This window comes from Anser anser, assembly GCF_964211835.1.
Source record: "Anser anser genome assembly, chromosome: 4".
Lineage (NCBI taxonomy): Eukaryota > Metazoa > Chordata > Aves > Anseriformes > Anatidae > Anser > Anser anser.
The window spans coordinates 38,278,350-38,298,916 of record NC_139724.1 but is presented as its reverse complement, the minus strand read 5'-3'; the positions used below and the strand labels follow the sequence as shown (position 1 = coordinate 38,298,916).

Here is a 20,567-nt window from a genome sequence, read left to right as displayed (position 1 = left end):
ATTCAAACCTCCAGCTCTAAATTAGGCAGCCCAAGGATATGAACGTCAGCTATCCGTGCTCTGCTCAAGCGGTCTCTCCAGTTCAGTATCGAATGCCCAAGAGGACCTGTCCTCCCTTTGTGTGCAGGTCCCTATCCCAGCACTCGTCAGGTCCTTCGCTGAACCATGTCAGCATGCTAAATCAGCAGAAAGTTAACCCAGCAAAAATACCAAACAGTAGAGGGCTTCTCTACTATTTTTTCTTGCAAAATCAGCATACTGAAATGGTTAAAAAGAAGTTCAAGTATAAGCACAAGAAAGCAGGAGGGACCCATGGCAATTGCTGCACAGCAGCAGCCTAACAATTTGATGTCATTAGGCTCCCATAGGAGCACAGCCTTTGTTTCTTCAGACTGTTTAAATAGACTTAGGTCTCCCACAGAAAGAGCAAAGCTCATAAGCATGTGCTTTGGAAAAAAAGGTGCACAACCAGATAGACACATCCCTAAATAGGACAGTCAATTTAACGCCAAAGCTCTATTCCCTTCCTCATTCATAACTTGTTACCTTCCCATATAGCTGAGTTGATTTCAATCCATTAGGCTTTTTGCCCATAAAAGGACAGCCCAACTCCATTCCCTCCAGCCATGCTCTCCTGCCACTAAATCAGCAATGAAACAACTCTCAGAGCAAAAAAGCAGGATAGCAAGGGACAGAGCAGAGAGCTCACGGGGAGGGGGAAAGAGTTGGAAGATAGGGTAAATTGAACAGCGCAGTCTATATTGCCAGCTGCCCTGCAGTTATTTGGCTCAGACGCATTGTAAAACTAAACTCTAACCAGGTTCCTGGCTCAGCTGATTTTTAAGAACTCCATGTTTAGCTGCCCTGCTAAACCCCTGCATAACAAACACATAAATGAAGATTCCCCTCGTCATGAGGGTAGGCAGCATTACAATGCATTACACTAAACCTAGGGTGACATTTTTATCTGACAAGCCCCAATCCTGCTGCCACTGAAGCCAAGTAAAAGTAACTTCATTGGCAACAGATCTGATACCAGGTCAGGATCTCTACTCTGCAGTTAAATACAAAGACACACTCCTCATGGACTTCTAAAAGAAAGAAAATCTAATAGGGGGAAAAAAAAAATAAGTCTACCTGTTTCCACAGTTTCAGTCTCAATTTCTTGTTCCTCTGCTACATCTTGCATCAGATAAGTCTCGTCATCATAAACCAGGACCTGAGCAGCGTAACCCTGTTCTAGTCTGGCACTAGGAACTGGCTCCACAATCACTGCTGGGAATTCAGAGACTGGCTCATTTTCCTATAGAAAGAAAAAAAAAAACTCTAAATACTGCACTGTTGAACTCTAAATCAGTACTTTCCTTTTATGCTCTTACATATTTTATGGAATAATAACAATGTTGAAGGTTTTTAGAAGAAATTTTCTTTTAAATGGAAATATTAAAAAAAAAAAAAAAAAAGAGCTTATTGTCCACCAGAGGGACATTCCTGAATCTCACTCCTGACTCTGAGCACTTAAGATTTAAAGCATCAGACAACTTTAAGATAACTAAAAAGCTTGCTGTTTTGCAGTAAGACACTCAGCTGTGGGAAGTGTTTCTTCTCTCCCTCCCCCGTGAAACATAATCAAGGCTTTGCCTGTATACTGCAACATACCTACGGCTGACCTCTATCTTATGAACACTCATGTTTTGGATTAAATATATAAGCTATCACAAAAGAACTAGCTACTTCAAAGCCCATATGGCTATCTCTACTTGTTTCAGGATCAAAATGTCTGTTACAGCATACTTAATCTGTTCAAGTGTTGCAGGAGTGGAACTCTGCCAAACAAAATTTACCACAACCTACAGGATAGTAGAATACTTCTTTTTTTAAAAAAAAAAAAAAAAAAACGCAAAATAGAAGCAAATACACTGTTAGCTAACTTTGAAAATGGTCCTTGTACTGTTTTGCTCGTCTCATCCTACCTCAAGACACATCTGAGATCTTTACTTTAAAGAGATGCTTAGTACAGAATTTCTTTTTGTAAGCTCAGTCCACAGTTGTACCACAGACTTCAAAGCTTACTGCTTCCACTCCCCTGCAATAATATGTCGAATAAGAGATCCCTGAAAAATTGTCTGCTCTATAACACCCCATACAACAATCTCTGGTCCATTTCACGCACAAGTTCACAGTAAATTTTTCTTTCAAATTGAGATAAAAGGTATAAAGTGTGTTAGTAAATAAGTTCTGTTTATTTTTCTAACCTCCTCTTTTTTTATTCCATTGCTGTCGAACTCCAGGCCGGGGCCTCCAGTGTCAATCACAGCCGATGTCATGGTGCATCCCCTGAAGAGGCTTTGAGAGCTGCTATCTATCCCGAAGACTGTAATGCTGATAGGCTGAGGTTATCAAAGGCTTAAATTCACAATCCACTTCTGTTAAACAGCTAGGAACAGGTGGCTGAAACACAAAATAGTTTTAAGTTATTTGCACAGTTTACACTCAAAAGACTTTCAACATTTAGAAAAGTTATTGCCTGATGCATCTCTACATCAAGAGAGGGCATCAGTGAACACAACAGAGAAAGATGGTGCTGACCTTGGTAAAGTTAACACTGAATATTGTCATACAACACAAGGTTCAGATTAACTTTTAATAATACGATAATAAATTTCATTTTGGTTCTTTTCAATTTGTTGAATTTCATACATTAATTTGAAAAACAAATAATAGACTTAGATACTTTCAATCAGCCAAAATAACGATGGATTTCTTACTGAGGTCAAACAGCAACAAACTCTGAGATACACGTTTGAGTTAGTATGGTTTTTATACAGCAACTGTTTCCCTATTAAGTCAGGAAATATTTTTCAAATCACATTTTCTCTTTTATTCTATTGGTTCCATAGTCATTTCATAAACCTGTAGTTCCATTAAATTTCATCAACTTTTCAAACATATTGCCTTTCTACAGCAATTCACATATAATATACATCCCACTAATACACACCTAATTTCTAACCTACAGTTTTATTTGAAATAAAAAGCATTGTAGCAGTTCCACTTCTTTCTTTTTCTACAGAGGAAATTGTTATGATTTAAAAAAAAAAAGTTTCACAGCATAACACTTTAAGTCAAGTAAACTGTGGACTCCTTTAGCTTATAAAGATACACAACCTCCATCTTTGTGAATTTCTTCATACTAGACTAACCGCAGAGCTTTGTTTCTAAACAACTGCTATTTATTTATTCTGTATAAATCTTATCGTTCATATCCTGTCTTTCCAAGAGACAAATAACCTGTGTTCATAAACCCTGGGCAGTGAAGAGCAGTTTACTACTTCAAGATGCAAACTAAGAGGCTTGGCTTCTTGGTTGTACAACAGAAAGCGCATACTCCATGTGAGACATAAGAAGCCAATCTGATACCAATTACCCTTGCAAGTAACTCCACGGAGATCAATGCATTGTAACAGAAGTCAGAAACCCATGATTTTTAATAAAATCCACCTTTTTAGAAAGCTAACACAGTCAAAGAGGTCTAGAAGGGAAAAAAATGCATCTTCCAACACACATAACGATGAAGAAAGAACTTTATAATTAATACTCTAATGGGTAAACTCAATAATCCTGCTTCTCAACAGCAGGCATCCAGCTTCAACTGAATTAATCTTGCCTATACAGTGAAGTGCTAGCTCAGATTCACGCAGAGCAACAGGAGAATCTTCATGGACACAACAGCTTAGGTATGCTAGCAAAAATTACTGTTACTGTTCTCCCCAGCTGGATGTCAACTAAGAAATAAAGTTGAGAAAACAATATTATGCAAAAGATGTTTGAAAAGCTTCATTTATCAAAGTATTGAGAATCCTTCAGCACGCCACAAAAAGGTGTTCAGAAAGGCATCGTTTCTGTTATCCAATCAACTCTGCACAACAAGTCAGTAGCCAAGAAGAATAAATCCTGATGGCAGCTTTCTAGGCAACTGATCCTCATGTCTTGGAAATCAAAACTGAATAAAAGGACACCATCTTAAGTTGTTATTATTGCAGCAGCAGAGTAAGCACAAGACATATTCCGAAGGAAAGGAAAAAATACATGCCGTTTAGAAAAAATCCAGGTGCTTTTGCTTATGTAGGCACTCAACTTGAGAAGAAAAAGCTTGATTCATGCCTAAAAATACTTCACTTGCATGAAAAACCAACACAGTATTACTTTCTTTTTCAAGGAAAGACTAATAATCAAAAAGCAATTCTAGCCTTACTAACGAAACAGTGGAAAATAAAGCAAAGACTTCCTCCCCTCCCCACACACGATTCAAACTGCAAAGCCTTCAGAAAGCATCCTCAAAGCCATATGCACCTGTCACCCTCCAGGCTTGCAGCACAAAAAGCCTGCTCCTTACCTGCCTACCAATTCCCACATTTCAAAAGCCATTAAATTCAGAAATACGCAGAGTGGAAAAACAGCTGTATATGAATACACCAAAATAACCAAACCAAAGAAAAAAAAACACTTTCCTTGGAAACGGACTTTTTTATTTTAGTTTTCCATGTAGATCTACATTAAAAACACTGCCAAGCACAACCATAACCCAAAAGAGGAGTCCGAAGAATGGAAAATTTAATTTATTTTAATCCAATCAATTTCAAACACTGGCATTATTCCTGCAACTCAGACTTGTGTCCACGCAAGAACATACGAGCGCTACAGGTACCACTTCTACACTGTTTAAGCACGACACAAAGCTAAATCGGTTCCCGTGCAGTGCGTTAATACAAATAAACGCTCGCATACTAGACCGTGCGTACTGCACATTCATACTGAATCTCCTATAATCCCACACAGGTGGCCAAACAGCTGCCAGATCGCAGCAATTGAAAACACTTCATATGGTATACTAGATCAGATTATGTCCAAAAAAAAAAAACCCAACCCACCCTGCTATTTCTCTGTCTCCTAGGTTACAAGAAGTTTTGATGATTTCTGCACTGATTTCTTTCTGCACTGATTTCTCTCTCCAGGAATAACCAATTACCTGCAGAAGTGAAGTTAGAGCAGTGCAGGAACACAGATGCTCCTACAGAATCCTCATTTTCCAGTTACAGCAAAATTCCTAATGAATGAAAACCTTACAGAGAAAAATATACAGGGGGATGACTAGGATGCTCCATCTCTGCGTTCATTGAAGGGGTGGTATCTTCAGACGGATGGCACGGAACCGTCCACACAAGGAATATACAAAAGGCCCAGAGTCTTTAAAGATCGGGATTTGAATTTTATATTAAGACTCCTCCTATCCAGCAAACTTTTCAAAAACCTGACGGGGTGGAAAAATAAAAGCCCACCACGCAGCAAGTGGGAAGTCAACAGCTGCAGCTCAGCGTGGTTTAGCAGCTGTAAGCTGGAACAAGACACAGACTGCTAGGTGTGTGGACGTCTGGTTCGTGCAGATGCATCCCTTTCTGAACGAAGCAGCCAGGTGTAGGCCCGCTCTGTCTTCACTACGCACTGTGTTCCCGTGGAACCCTTTCCACGTCACTCGTGACTTTCAGAATACCAGATCTATTCCTCTCTTCTCCCTAGCAAGAGGCACCTAATTCAACCTCTGTAAAAGGGAAAGACTGCCTAGACACTTCCAAAAATCGCTTCCAAAATCCACGTTTTCCAAGCCTAAGGGAGACCAAAAGGCCAAAAAACAACAAGACTGATTCTTTGAGTAAGAGTTGATCCAGGTCTTCAAGAAAACAATGATACAATCAGCCAGCACAGAAGCTGGATCAAAGCATGACTATTTTTGAGTTACAGAAGAACATGCAGAAAGCTTAAAAAGCACTACATTTCGTTCACTTCTGGATGGGTGCTCACACCAAAGCAAAACATGGAATTACATCAGAGGGGAAAAAAAAGGGAAAAAAACAAACTCTAAAATTTCCAAAATAGCTGACCAAATCATTTCACTACAGACCTGACATCCAACTTCTGTTCTTCCTAGTCACTGGAAACTGCAGAGACAAACTAGTTCTGAATCACTTGGAATACCCCTTATAACAGGGAAAACAGCTTTGCTGCACAATCCCCGAGTATTTTTATGCATATCTTGCAGAACAGAAATAAACCTAGGTGCTCCCCCCCCCCCCAAAAAAAAAAAAAAATCAGAATCTCAAAGCTACCTTCCTTACCTCAACAGCAAGAAGCTTCTGTTCACCACTACAAAAGACACAGAATATTGGTCTTCACAGGCTGCACTTTTCATAAAGGCTACGAAATTTCCAAGCAGCTTATTCCCATGATTAGGACTATACTTAGAACATCTACATTATGTACCCAAGCATCTGCCTACAAGAAATCCAAACATTCCTATTATGTTTTGGGTAACTACCAGAGAAGGGTAAAAACACCGCACATTGCAATGTAAACGAGTGTGTAGCAGTCATACAAAACACCAAATTTTAACTCAGTCCCTCAGTGTGCAACCACTATCAAGTTAACAGAGAAGCAAACAAGCAGCTTAACAGAACTAAAAAAATAACAGTTGCAAAATGGTATGAAAGGGATGGCACCTCTCCTGTGCCAGACTCAACAAGAAGCTATTTAGGACTGGGTTCAAGACTATCTGTGTAAGACTGCAAATAGTTTTAGTATAGTTTTATTTAAATTATATGCAAACAAACAAAAAAGTCTATGCTTGAAAAAAAGATGCACACGCTTGTACCCACACAAGAAAACAAGAAAAACGTCCAGAAGACTGGGCAGTAGTGATCAGAGGCAGCTGCTCCCACAGCAGTCAGAAGAAACATAAGAGCGCTTGGAACAATGTCCCCCTTTTATTCAGCTGGCATCCAAAATCCTGAGGACGGATTTATGCAGATACCTACACGGATCCAACCGCAAGAGCAGGGCTGCAGCCAGCAGTAGCATCACATACAGCTTTTTTCAAGAAAGCCTTTCCTTAGTTTGATCAAACCAGTTAAAGAAGTCAGCTTGAAAATGAAATAAGTTATACGCACAGAAACACACCGGCCAAGATCACTGCTGAACCCCCTTAACTGCAACAAGGCTCCACGGGGGCACAAAGGTGGTCTTTCATAGGCAGCACCTCACACATACCAAGGAACTGTCACCACCACTCTGATACTACAAAGCAAAGAACACTGGAAAAAAAAAAAAAAAGTTTGGCCAACTCAAAGTTCTTTTTAAGACATTTTCCCAGACAACTTCACAGCTCTGGCTGACTGATTTACACTGGCATCTGCAAGCGAAACTGTGAGTTAACTTTATTTTCTTGAAACACAGAACAAGTCTAAAAACTAAAAAGGACAAGTTAGTGCAAAAGCTGATGGAGAAAAAAAAAAAAATCAAAAGAGAATCACAGGGTCCGCTCAAAAAGATGACACGGGGAAGCCTCTGCATCCCCAGCTTCAGGAGAACAAAACAGACAACCATGCAATTTATAGCAGCTTAGAAATCACTCCGAAAGTTACAGAAAGAGAAATCAAAATAAGGAGTGGTCAAAGCATAGTTCAAAAAGTACGGCTGCAAAAAGGGGCCACAACATACTTCGGAGCACCAGGAGCATCCATCCAACAAGGCAGCAAGTCTGTTGCTGAACGCGCAGGAATTGTTACGTCGGATCGAATTAACGGTGTACCCAATCCAGCAAGAAACTCAAGGAACTACTTCCACATATATTTAACCAGAAAATCTGACCATCCACAGTTTGTTCTGAAACCTCAATCAATAGCGAAAGCTGATGAGCCCCAAGAGCTTACAATCACTTAAAAACTATTAACGTTCTGCAGAAAGCTTTCTGACTTCAGCACTCTTCTTCTGGCCCTTCCCGTATTTTATCCTATTAGCAGGCTCTCTTCCCACTGCTCTCTATTTAAAGATTCCCTGAAACCTTCCTTTCCCTCTGACAGAAGACTCACTCGCATGCCCACCCCTACTCCCTACCAGCACTTCTCTTTCCTCCATGTCAATTGTCGGTCCTTAACATCCATTGCCACTCCCCACAGCCCAGAGCAGGGAACAATTATTCATCACTTTACATAATAAAAGAGCAGAGACAGATGAAAAAAAAAAAAAAAAAAAGGATGCAGGTTTAAAACAAACAAACAAAGGAAGCAGTGCACACCAAATATGTGATTCATTTTCAAAGGATGTTCTAGAGAACAAAGGAGTCAGAATTTCAAGTTAGCTTTACGGAGATAAAGCCCTTCAATGCCTTAACCGATTACTGGAAACAAAGATGCACCGCCTGAAGTTTAGAGACTTTCTGAATCTGCTGTTACTGAAACCTCAGAGACTAAAAGAGCATGCCACTGAGGCCATCATACAAAAAACACATCACCCTGTTCCCGGCACCTTTCCTGAAGTAAGCGATGCTGCCAGAGAGGGAGCGAGGAGAGAGGGAAGAACCTGGGAGCAGCCCCATCACGCGCAGATCCGCAGCCTTGTATTTAACCTCCCTAATACCTCGGAAACAAAGTTTTGCTGTGAGCATCACAGACTCAGCTCTCTCTCTTCAGCAGTACTCAACAGAACGGGCAGCTTTATCAAACCCCCCTCGGACGACAATACAGAGGTTTCAACGTACTCTCGGATACTTCCGCGAAGCGATGCAGAATTGCTACGCTCCCCGAGCCTTCTCCAAAGCGCCAGCGCTCGCACCGCTTCGCTTCAAAGCCGCGGCACAGGCGGTACACACACGGCCCCCATCCCTCCCCCTTCAGGCCGCAGACGCCCGTGCCGGGCTGCCGCCCCGCCGCCTGTGCCCTCACCCCGCCGGGCTCCGTGTGCCCGGCCGCTCCGCGCCTCACGCCGCCGGGCAGCGGGCCGAGCCTGCCGCACGCAGCGCGACGGGTGACAAAGCGCCGGGCAGCCCCACGACGGAGCCGCGACAGGGGTGAGTCGCTGCTGGGGAGCAACGCGGCGCTGAAGCGCTGCCAGGAGAGCTTCGCTCCCCGGCGGATGGGGGACGCCGTCTCCCGGCTGACAGCTGGAAGCCCCGGCAGACCGCGAAGCTAACCGGTTGAAGGAGCAGCCGTAGGAGGCGTGAGGGCGGCGGGCGGGCGGCAGGCGAGGCGCAGGAGGAACGAGGGCGGCGGGGACACCCCCGGCGGGGCCGAGCTGCCGCGGCGCGGGGAGGCCGGGGCTGCCATCTTCCCCCCGCCGCCGCGGGTAAACAAGGCGCCGGGCACGGCTCGCCACGGCCCGGCCAGGCCGCGGTGGCGCTGACAGCCGCCGGGAACCGAAAGCGCGGCGGGGCCGGGGGGAGGGGGGGCAGAACGGGGCACGGAGCCCTCCCACCCCGCGCCCCCCCCTCACGCGGAGCCGCCTGACAGCGCCCGCCCGCCCGCCCGGCTCTTACCGTGCCCGCAGGCCGCCTCCGCGCCCCGGCCCGGCCGGCAGCAGGCGGCGGTGGGCGCCGCCCGGGCAGAGCCGCCAGGGGCGGGGCGGGGCGGCTGCAGCGGCCAAACCTGCCCGGCACGGCACGGCCCGGCCCGGCCCGGCCCCCCCGCCGCCTCTGCACATGCTCGCCGGGAGCCGCGGCCATGCGCCGCGCCTGCGCAACCGCCCGCCGCGGCCGTTGGGGCGGGTGGGGCGCGAGGCGCCGCTGAGGGAGCGGGCGTTGGGGCGGGTGCCCCGCAGCGCTGTCGGTACCCGGGCTAGTCCCGTGGCGGGGCGTCGCGTTCTCACCGCGGGGAGAAAAGGGGAAAAAAACACAGCGCTCTGTCGGGGAGAGGAAGGTTGCAAAGCCAGGTGCTCGGAAAGAGCTTGGCAGCCTGAGGGTTTTCTGTATAAACTGGACACTGTAAGAGTCTGACATACCCCTCAGAGAAACACTGTGAGCAGCAGGACACAGATAAAGCACAATCATATAGACGTGCTCACCTTCACCATTTCACCAACGTGCAAAAGCGCTTCTCTGACAGTTTCCATCTGACCACCCGTGGCAAATGCGCACCTGGCACTCCTCTTCACCTCCTCCTCCAACCAAGGCTGATTCCCAGCCCTCAGCTTCCACTGTACCACCTGTACAGGTCTGGCTCCTGTTCCTCATGCACCTGAACTGGATATTTCTTCCCTCCATGTCTTCACAGCACCGTCATCCTTTCCTAGGAAGGTAAGCTCTTTCAGCTGTCATCCAGCCCTACAACCTGACTGGCCCTACTAGATTACATTTTAGCTCACAGTTTTCCAAGGTATAAATATTTGGGCACAAACATCACCCTCACAATAAAGGTGGCCCTTAAACGTCAGGTATGTGCCCTGAAGCATGGAAGCGTTGGAGATTCTTACATTCCAAAAGGTGTTAGGCAATATTAATAACACATTAATAATGCAGCCTCTTGTGGAAGTCGTAAACTTAAACAGTCACTTTGTAATAGAGCATACATAATAGCAAAATTTAGGTCTTACCGCAAATTGAGCCTGCTAGATGTTTAATAAAGCAGGCACTTGGATGTTGGGAAATACATAATTTATTATTACTTTAGTCTCATAGTAGATGATGGACATTCACATCTTATGGGGCTTGGAATTAGATCAGAGATGGTAGCTGACAAAATAAATTAAGGCTACTTAGGGCAAAGAAAAGTGCATGTCAAGAAAAAGGTAGGATATAGGAAGGAAAAGGTTAGGAAGTCTCCCTGACAGAAGTAGCCTTGCCATAGGCTGGGACTAAGTCTAGCTGAATTCTAGCCGTCAGTGTGACTTCTTTTGCAACCTGTCAGAACCAAGTTCTGTCAGCTTCACCTCTGTGCTTAATTAGTCCTGACTTGACATACTCCTTTAGTTATTTTTCTTCTTTCCATAAGTTCAAGTTAAAATTCAGAAAAAGAAGGAAACCTCTTAACCACAATCCTCTTTAAGGAGAGCAAACAGCTTCCTTCAAAACATAGGCCCACTGCCAACCAAACAAAGCTAAGGCTTCTCTGTACATCTCAGTAGTTCCTTCATGGAGTGACCGGGCATGAGTTGCAAACTTAGGGGTGCTCTGAAGATAGACATTAAGTGATCTCTTCTGTAACACCGATGTTTATTTTCCTGCTATATGGTCCATGCAGTCCTCTGGTTTATTCGGTTTTACTCCACTCTCAGCTTGGGTGCCAAGGTATAAGCATTTTTGCATCCCTGATCTGGTTATTTATGCGACTCCCCACTTCTCACTTTTTCTCCTAACGAGCTGAGCTGCGCAGCCGTTTTCACTGGAAGCTCAGCGGCACCTCTCTGGGAGGCAGCTGTGGCAAGCATACTCTGACTACAGACACCTGTGCTTCTCTACAGAAAAAAACAGCACTGTTTTGAAATCACCACAATGGCATCTTTTCTTTTTTTCTTTTTTCTTTTTTTTTAAATGAAATCAGATTAACTCTTCATATGCAAAGTTGTATTTCTCTTAAGAACAGCTCTTTTCATTTTACTTTAACCTAGTTGGAAAGCTAAGCTGAAAACTATTAAAACTTCAAACTGAAGAAAAAGCAGGGCCATTAAGGGGTTTGGGCCAGTTCAGTTGGATGATTTTTGAAATTACATAATTGATGCAGCTATAAAAAAAAAGGTCACCCCATCACCCGCTTGTGAAGTAGACTTGCAAACAATTCAAAACCGCTGCTGCAGGGATACTGCTGTGCGATAACGTAGGGTCAGCACTTCAACAGATGCTGCTCTGTCCCTTTTATAGAAAGCTGTGCTCCACGTTTTTTAAAACATTGGTCCTCAAAAGTCTGTAGCCTAATTCTATATGCCGACCTTACTGCCCTCAGTCATTCAGTTGAAAGGGGAAAGTTATACTGATTCAGACCCAGAAGTATGACCCAGAAGAATGACCCAGAAGAAATGGCCAAGAAATGACCCAGAAGAAATGAGGGAGTTAAGGTCCCACAACCCTTCTGTCAGACAGTTTACTCTGTAAATCATTATTAATAAAGTAGCAGTAATTCTACAGGTGTAATTAGGTTTTATTTTTCCTCTTCCTAGGATAAATTTTCAGGACATATAAACTATTTTGTGAAAAATCCAGAAAGCACAACAATAAAAACTATTGATCATTTCTAAAACAGAAATTAGAAGGTCTCAGTTTTCTTGATTTTTGCGTTTTTGTTGTTGTTTTCAACGTGAACTTTCAGTAGAATCTATATTGTATTTATAGCCTTAGAAAAGCATACTGTTCTTTCTGTCCAGTTTTCCAACATCACTAAGATAAGCTATGATTTCAGCAAAAAAAAAAAAAAAAAGCTTTGATGCCTAGCTATCTTTGTATCTGTCCATCTGTCATTCCTTCCCCTTTGACATCACTTGCAAATTTGAGGTCCATTTTATAAAAGGATAGAAATCTCAAAGGTAAGTTCCTGTAAGTTTCTGGAATGCAAGCAGCTGAGCAGAGGAGGCCTCCAGCAGCATGCGTCCCCTCCGGAGGAAGCAGCTATTGTTTGCGCTGACCCACAGCAGCCAACTGATGTGTTGACACACGTATGGCTGTTCACCAGCTACAGCAATGCTATTTCTTAGCTGACTTCCTGTCTCCACCACAAGAAGGAAAGTGTTTGAGGTATTTGGGTACATAGTGGAATACTGGTGGCTTTATGAGTTTAGAAGACGTGAGGAAGGCCTGATGGCACAGCAGAAGGGTCGCACAGACCACAGAGGCTACAGCAATCACTTCATATGCACAGTTTTGAAAATTTGAATGGTCTTGCTTTTATTTAAGATCCTACCAGACAATTATAGGAAGAAAAAAAAAAATGAAGCTGAGAGATCAGAGTCTATTGCTGGTGGGAAAAAAAAAAAAACAAAAAACAGAATGGTAAGAAGCAGGGATAGAGTCGGTATGGTATCATCTCTCTTAGTTCTTGTCCCCCAGTGCAGAGAAGAAAAATAAGTCAGGAGACCAGTTCCCAATCTATCCTGACAGTCAGCTTTTTCTTTTTTTTACCCCTCAGTGAAACAAGTTAGAGGGATCTGAAATAGGGAAGGCTATTTTGACAGGATACTGGTAGCTGGAGCAGATCTTTAATACCAGTCCCTGTCAAATGCAAGTAGTAGCACAGAAATGTTGAGCCTAGGAAGGGCCACTGAATATCTACATCTGACAAAGCAACAAACATTTCCCCCAGGCCTATAACTTTGTACAAAAAGTGTAAAAACGTCAGAGAAAAAGAACTAGAGGATGGTACCCATGAGACGCACAGTATGTTCATTTAGACATACAAGAAAACAGAATTCTCACAAAGGGCCCTTCTGAAACAGGAAAGCCCTTTGGAAACTGATGTTTTGCAAAAAAGAATTGATTTTTAAAACAACTTATGTAATTCATCTAGTTTGTTTTCAACTGTTTTTCTTTAAAGAAAAGAATGTTCTCAAAGATAACTTTGTCTTTCATGGAATACTATTTCAACTTTGGAAAGTACTTTTCATTTATGAACATCTAAGCTTTGCAATTAGGAAGTGTCTTCATGTGGATAGTGCCTGAGTGAGGGTATCTCAGAATTAGTACCTCAGACAAGACTGAGAAGAGAGGTGCTGAAGGCAGACAGGAGGAGGAAGGGACAACTCAAATCATTAAGGTTTTTCTTATTAACAGGTTTACGTAATGACTTCAAGTGCTTCAGAGTACTTCTGTGTTTATAACCAGGGTCAAATACTTTGTGTAAGCTCCTTCTACTTCTGATACTTGCAGATAAGCAAAAAGGGGCAAGACCACAGTGATTTTGATTTTATACAACTCCATTAATCATTTAAATGGAAACAAAGACATTCACATCCAGCCTCATTGTACGCCCATTGGCAAGAGCTGTCAACCCTTGAACAGTTACTCCAGGTTTGGCTTCTCTCTTGCTCTAACAGCCTCAGCACCACATAATTTGCATTGGAAATGAGTTGCTTACTGCAACAGTGGGACGAAAAGGATCTGTATGATTTGGATTTTCTCCAAACCACAATTAGCCTAAAAAAAAAAAGCCAGTTTTCTCTAGCGAGCAAAATCATACATTATTCATTTCTTCCTGTATTGTTCGGCTCCAGGTTTGGGGAGATGCTGTCTCTGTTCTGGGTTTTAGTAATCCACTGCCTTTGATTTAGTGCCCTCTTCTGTTTGATGATGTGAGTGCACGTTAGCCAATAGTTAATTATTCTCAATTAGCCCTCACTGGAGAATTAACATTTCACTGTAACTACTGAAGAAATAAAATAGCCTGATGCAGGAAGAAAGAAGCCAGAAGAAAATCGCTTTATGGGAAGGTGATATATGAAGTCTCCATAGACCTCTCTAATTTAATTACAGACGAAGGAAAGACACAGAGAGGAATTATGATCCTGATATACATTACTCCCTCTCTTCTTCCACTTATTCTCCATATTTTCCCCCTTAATTCCATTGGTTTGTGTACTGCAATCAATGCTGAACTAGAAAAATGAAGTACAGATGGCAGAGCTTCCTGAGACAAAGCACAAGAACCTAGCAACGTATGGCACTTTTCTTAGGGCACAAGCAGAGCTCAGAGATACATCCTTTGAAAGGTTAATAAGTCTTGAAGATTTAAAATAAGAAAAATTACTTATCACTAAACATCCAAGATTTTTAGGTAATTAAACAACACTGAATCTGCACATGGAGCCGATACAAATCATTAACGAAGCACATGAAGAAGAGCTTTAATTCCATTGAGTCTTCCTATTTTTTCAGAGCTCCTGTATATCAAGCATTGATCACTATCAGCCTGAGTTTGCTAAAAAGTCACAAAGAGGCAGAAAACGTTTGCACATAGCTAAACCACAAAGCAAGTCACAGTTTAAACAATATGTTTAATCACCTGTAGTTCAAACAAAGGGCAGGAATAACTCCAGCACAGAAAGCTCTAGTTTTAGCCCTTCTTCCCATCCCAATAAAGCTAGAAGATCCAACATCTCCTGCAGCATCTCAAACAAAGGAACAAAGACCAGCATGCAGGAAGATCCAGTTACCTGCTGTGCCAGGCAGCGGCTGTAGCTCTGGGACAACCTTTACTTCCATCATTCTGCCACCTTCCATTTGCTGCAGCAAGCAAGCAGGGCAACAGCAAAGTGTACAACCAAGAAAGGCCTTTCCTAAGAGCAGAAGTACCCACCTCACATTAGGAGCAGCACTCCAGAAATAAGCTAGCTGGTCTGCAGGCAGCAGAAAAAGCACCACTCACTTCTACGTCCTTTTGCACAAAATGCCTCCTGTCCTTGCATCTCTCCCCTCACCCCATACATGGCTGCGCTCTCTAAGCACTCACCCTGCAGTGACACGGGCTCAGCCTTCCATCCCCTAACCACAAGCAGAAAGGAAACAGCACCTACAGTAACTGATTACAACCTCCAAAGTGGTACTCAGCTGTGCCATATACATATAATGTGCTTACATTTACCCATCTGCTAGCAAGCACAGCAAAATAAATCACTGACCTCCTCAGTCATCACTCAGCTGCTAGATGTGTGTCCTTCCCACTTCTCTGGCATAGCAATAATTGGGGTTGGCTAGTTGATTCAAAATTTGAGGGAAAGGAGAGGAAAGGAGTCAACACAGGAAAAAAACACAACCCTGATGCTTGGTTTGGTGTTTTGATAGGGGTTGTTTGGTTTGTTCTTTCCCTTTCAGAAAGCTAAGTAAATTAGTATTTTATCCCATTGAAGCTTGATGCTTTGGCACAAGAAATCTTGGTTAAGGTATTTCACTCCCAGGTTTTCCAAATTTTGAGTACCAATTTGTAGTTTTAGCAGTCTATTTAAATAATAGTCTTAAGTTTTTAAGAAGTAAGTAAAAACTGAAACTCTATATTGACATCTACACACCGACAAAGAGTAAAACTTTAGCTGTTAGACGGACTTTGTCTGTCTCCAGTGCTTAGCTAAGTGAATTGTGGCCAACAGCGATGGGTTGTGATCCTTCGCGAGAGCCAGCGCTAGGGGGAAGTGAAACGCTTCACTGACTGGTTTCACAGATAACCTGATGGCTGCAGAGGAGCATTCTACAGTTTGGACAAATTCAGGACTCAAGTTTTATTCTGAGCTTTAAAGTATATTGTCAAACACAACCTTTTTCCCCATCTCCTTTAATCTTGTCGTCTCCCTCTAACATCTGCTGTGATCTTGTTCTCCTTAATGAGCTCCTCCTCACCATTTTCTACGCTTCATCACAGCCTTTGTGTTGCTGCTCAAAAAGTCACTTTTCTGGAGGTGAAGGAACAGAAAAATATGCATCTTTGCGGTAATTAGACTGCATGCTAACATGACTGATAAAAGTGATCAATGATCACCAGGGAGCACCTAAAGCAGTAAGAAAAAGAATATCTGAGAAAGCAGCAAGGCATTTTGCATGCAGTAATTGGCTATTTATTTCTGCACAGCAGCCCTCCGCACATTACAAAATCTCTCGGCTGTTAATCTGGGATAATCAAGTGTTGAAGCAGACTGTGTTGTGCTCCGTGTCATCACAGCTAAAGTTCATGATGCATTCCTAGTTTCCTTGGCCTTAAAGAGCGGTGTCTTTTGGGTTTTGGATGTGGTTTGTTTGTTTGTTTGTTTTCTTCTTGAAGGGGATCCCTGACATGAAGCATATGTACAGGTTATCCTGGAGCTATTACTTTTTTTTTTTTTGAAATTGGGAAGATTGCTTTGGAAAGCATCGCGAAGGTTGTGCTTCAATTCTTCATGCAACTGTTCCCATGGGCTAATACATTTTGCTCAATACTCAAGCAATTCCTGAGACAAAGGGACAGTCAGGAAATCCTACAATTTCAGAAACCCTACAGCCAGCTGTAGAAATTGGAGCTTTATTCACTGGGAATTTTTGAAAATGAAGAAATAAAAAATAACATTTAAGAGTAACCATCCATCATAGAATATTTACTCTACCGGATAAATATAGACAGACATCCAACAAAATATCAGTCTAAGAGTTTTATTCCCGTAGCTTTGTCTACAAAAAAAATTGCTCTTAATCGCAGTGGCTTTATCCTCTAAGTAGAAGGCTATGGAGGGGCTTCTTGAAGCTCAGGAGCCTGATTTCACTTCAGCATTATTCCAGTCATTCTTACAAGCAGGTGCAGGGACAATAGGCCATATTCTTGTTGGAGCAGTGTTATAATTCGCTTTGTGACAGGTGGAGGAGCATGAGTTTCTTTGTGCAAGGGTGGGAATTTTAAAATGCCATAATTTCCCCTTCAGCATCTTTCCAAAGTTCTGCTTGAAGAGAAAGCAGACAGATACATCTTTTAGTTCACAGTTTCTATAGAAAATGTTTATAATATATCTTATTTGGGCCTCACTTAGAACTGTTGCCATTCCATGATGGCTGTAATGCTTTTAGCTGATGGGAACCTCTCTAAATACTTTTAAATAGATACTCATGTGCATGCATAAAGCAGAATGGAGGGTTAGAAGAACGCAGGCTTACAAACTAATTATTCATTATAGATTTTTTCATTATTAATACTAACAAGGCAAGATTATTTAGCGGCTGTACATTTTGAGAAAGAGCGAAAAAGGCCACTGGCCAGCAAAGGCCTTGTAGCTACTTTTCCATGGTCTGTTTCGCAGTTAGCCCAGGTTGCAACATGCCCCTCTCTGGGGGAGAGTATTTTGACAGATAACAGCTTGTTCTGAGCTTCCATAGCCATTCTGCTCTTCATTAGTCCCTAGGAACCCTTGTCCATCTGAACACCTCTGCCGTAGCCTTCCCTGGGGATTTTGCTGGCCACCTGCCAGCTCTCAGAGGAGCTTAACCAGAGCCTGAGTTGCTCCTGGTTCATACGAGAGCGTTCTCTCAATCCTCCGTTGTGTTATGCCACCGCTGCAATGTCGCTGCTAAGGCAGAACAAGACGAAGACTACAGCAAGCTGAACGAGGCTTGGTAGGAACGGGGCCCAGCACCCCCAGGGCAGGAGCCACCACTTGGATCAACAATGGTAGCTCCAGCCAGCCTCACTTTGATTTTCCTGGTTTCTGTAATTTGCGATAAAGTCCTTATTGCTACCGCGTGCACGCAGTTCTTGTTCTCAGAGCAGAAGCTTTACAAATGTTTTCTCCTGGCTACTATTGTGCAAGGAAGGATAGCATCTACAACGTTCACACAGGAGGAAAATCAGATTTCGTAGAGCCAAATGTCCTATGGTAAAAATTGCAAATCCAAATCTTAGGAGCAAACAAGGTTGTTATTTCCCCCCGTGATCCAATGTAAAAATACTACCAGGTAGTTTTTATAAGGTTGTAGCTTAGTTAAAACTTTTTACTCCGTGTGGAATGTTACAGTGGTATAATTGTGCACCACAGTTTGGACCAAAAGTAGGAAATCAAAGTAAACACCTAGACAGCCAAGAGCTAAAACAAGTTCACCTGACATGGATTCAGTTATGCCTACTGCTTCTCTTAGTACATCTAGTTATTGTTACATGCTGGGTGGTACTTTGACACTTGGTACCAGGTGCTACTTTCTAAAGCAGAAATGTTAATTACAGAAGCGTCTGCCTAGCCAACTGAAATCGTATTAGGTTGTCTGTTGCAGCAATGAATACTGGTCCTAGTAAGTAGCGTGCGGTGTGACAAACTGCACGGATTGTTTTATGTCTTCAGGGAGGAGTATGAGGTTTCACACAGGAATCGGCTGGTTGATTGCCACAAATATTTCCATTGAACTTTTCAAGGGCTTCAGTGCCGCTCACTGGGAAAAAAAAAAAAAAGAAAAAAATGTGTTTTAGAGGGAGCATCAGTAAATGATGTTTAGCAACAGACTTCATTCAGCAGGTCTATTTCTCTGCAACAGTCAAAGCGCACTGTAGTTTTGACTGCAGGTTATCAGTTAAGTGATTACAGCATATAAACGCTACTGCTGTGTAAATCATACTTATCTGATGGCTTGTAAAAACTTGCTCTGCTACACCAACAAAGCACAATTTCAAGGAATCGCTCATCTTCAGCCACGTTGCCCAGGTGTCAATGATTTCCCCTCATGCTGGGCAGATTCACTAAGCCTTACGTCTACAAATAGTTACGTGCTTAACTTTAAGCATGAGGTAAAGCAATTGTGTTTGTTGAGATTACTGATACATAGCAGTGTCAATATGGGGCCAAGAGCCACACACAGAATAACTGCTGTACCCTGAAAATTAAGGGGAACAACAGTGTGTTCTTACTCAGACACACTCTCAACATCAATTCGAGGCTTCATCTGAGGATTTCATCCACTACTACTACTTCTACCCCTTTACTGAATAACTAGAAGTTTTGAAAAAGTGAACTGGAATAACAGTGCAACCATTTTAGGGTTGCAAGATGTTAACAAGTGGAGAAAAACAAAACAAACAAGCAAAAAAATCACTTCCTAACACTACTACTTTCTTTATGTCACTGCATTTGTGTGTCCCAGAGTGGAGAGAATTTCTTGGTATCTTGGTTTTCTGATGTGATGTCCTCAGGTGCCCGTAGCTTTCATTTTGAGCAAAACCAGCAGCTTTGAGAAGCACACTCCTTCCGCTTTTCTGCACATCTCACCCATATTCATTAGATATATGTTCCCCCTCATACCATAATTCCCAGTAAAATACAGACATTCTATTTGGTAGAGGAACATCTTACACAAGCATTTTGTAAATTATTTTATAATGTTGGCATTGGTTTTAATTTTTTTCTTAGTTTCAAATGCTAAAACAACATGTAAAAAGACCCAAAACATTTGGTTTATTTACTAATGCAGCTTAAGAACAATATTTACCTCTTATGAAATGAAGATAAGAGGCATTAAGATAATTTATATTGCAGTGGATGATGGAATAAGTAAACGTGCACTTGAGGCTGACTCATACTACTGTGCCATTATGTTTCAAGTGCTCGTAGACATACGGCATACATTTTGAGGACACAGCGAAAAATAACAGTTTCTTTGCTCTGTTTCCTTCTCCTCTTGCACTGGTGCTCCAAGAATTAATGCATGAATTGTTAACTGGGAGTAAAAATAATGTGGAGAATTCCTGACCTGAAAGGTTTGTTTTGCTTTGCTTTCATTTGTCTCTATTCTAATTAGTATCTTTTCTACCAAGCTTCATGTTCATTTCTCAGCCAATCTTTTCTTTTCCCTTAGGGTTCTCTTACCATCTTACAGTCCATTTTGGAAAGGGGGTCACACAGAATAATAAAACTCAGACAAAATGTTTTATTCTATGAAGTAATATATCCAACTGATAATATCTAAGTATTCCTTAATCCCAATCTACTGCAACAATTAGTTGAAGGCGAACAATTAGTTGAACAATTAGTCACACATTTCAGGAGGAGCAGCCTGATGGATCAGAACCAGTAACAATATTGTACTCAATATTTTCCCTTAGCACAAACTAAAAGCGCAGAGAGCTTAATCTTGAAATATGTCTTTAAAAAATAAAAGGCAATTCACTTGTATAAGGTAATAGCCCAGAAGTCCAGTATCTCTATAATTGAAATCAGCATCCAAAGAACAAATTTGGCCTTGCAGAGAACCATAATTCTTGGGTCTTAATGCAATTTGCAGGGAACTAAGCTAAAGGCACAAATAAATAACCAGTGTGGCAATTGATAGA

General features: G+C 42.4%; 2 protein-coding genes and 1 long non-coding RNA gene across 9 annotated transcripts in view; 1 reads left to right on the top strand and 2 right to left on the bottom strand.

Annotated features, from left to right (window-relative positions):
• Positions 1–9,524, bottom strand: part of ELF2 (E74 like ETS transcription factor 2) — a 35,476-nt gene extending 25,952 nt beyond the window's left edge. Inside the window, exons 1-3 of one of the 4 annotated variants that reach the window (XM_083833739.1) lie at positions 9,365–9,524; positions 2,256–2,451; positions 1,138–1,303 (exon numbers count right to left, since the gene is read on the bottom strand). In XM_083833739.1, the coding sequence (XP_083689865.1) occupies positions 1,138–1,303; positions 2,256–2,327 (238 nt within the window). In that variant the 5' untranslated portion in view covers positions 2,328–2,451; positions 9,365–9,524. Of the gene's footprint in view, positions 1–1,137; positions 1,304–2,255; positions 2,452–8,590; positions 8,936–9,022; positions 9,272–9,364 lie in introns of those variants that run through there. The other 3 variants (XM_083833740.1, XM_083833741.1, XM_083833743.1) reach the window with 3 other exon arrangements.
• A 139-nt stretch (positions 9,525–9,663) lies between these two features.
• Positions 9,664–20,567, top strand: part of LOC310898530 — a 22,829-nt gene continuing 11,925 nt past the window's right edge. For both annotated transcript variants that reach the window (XR_014583389.1, XR_014583390.1), the window contains exon 1: positions 9,664–10,120. This is a non-coding gene — a long non-coding RNA (uncharacterized lncRNA). The remainder of the gene's footprint in view (positions 10,121–20,567) is intronic.
• The window catches only part of MGARP (mitochondria localized glutamic acid rich protein), a 23,870-nt gene continuing 20,208 nt past the window's right edge, over positions 16,906–20,567 (bottom strand). For all 3 annotated transcript variants that reach the window (XR_014583360.1, XR_014583361.1, XM_083833756.1), the window contains exon 7: positions 16,906–18,676. The gene's annotated coding sequence lies outside the window, so the exon portion shown is untranslated. The remainder of the gene's footprint in view (positions 18,677–20,567) is intronic.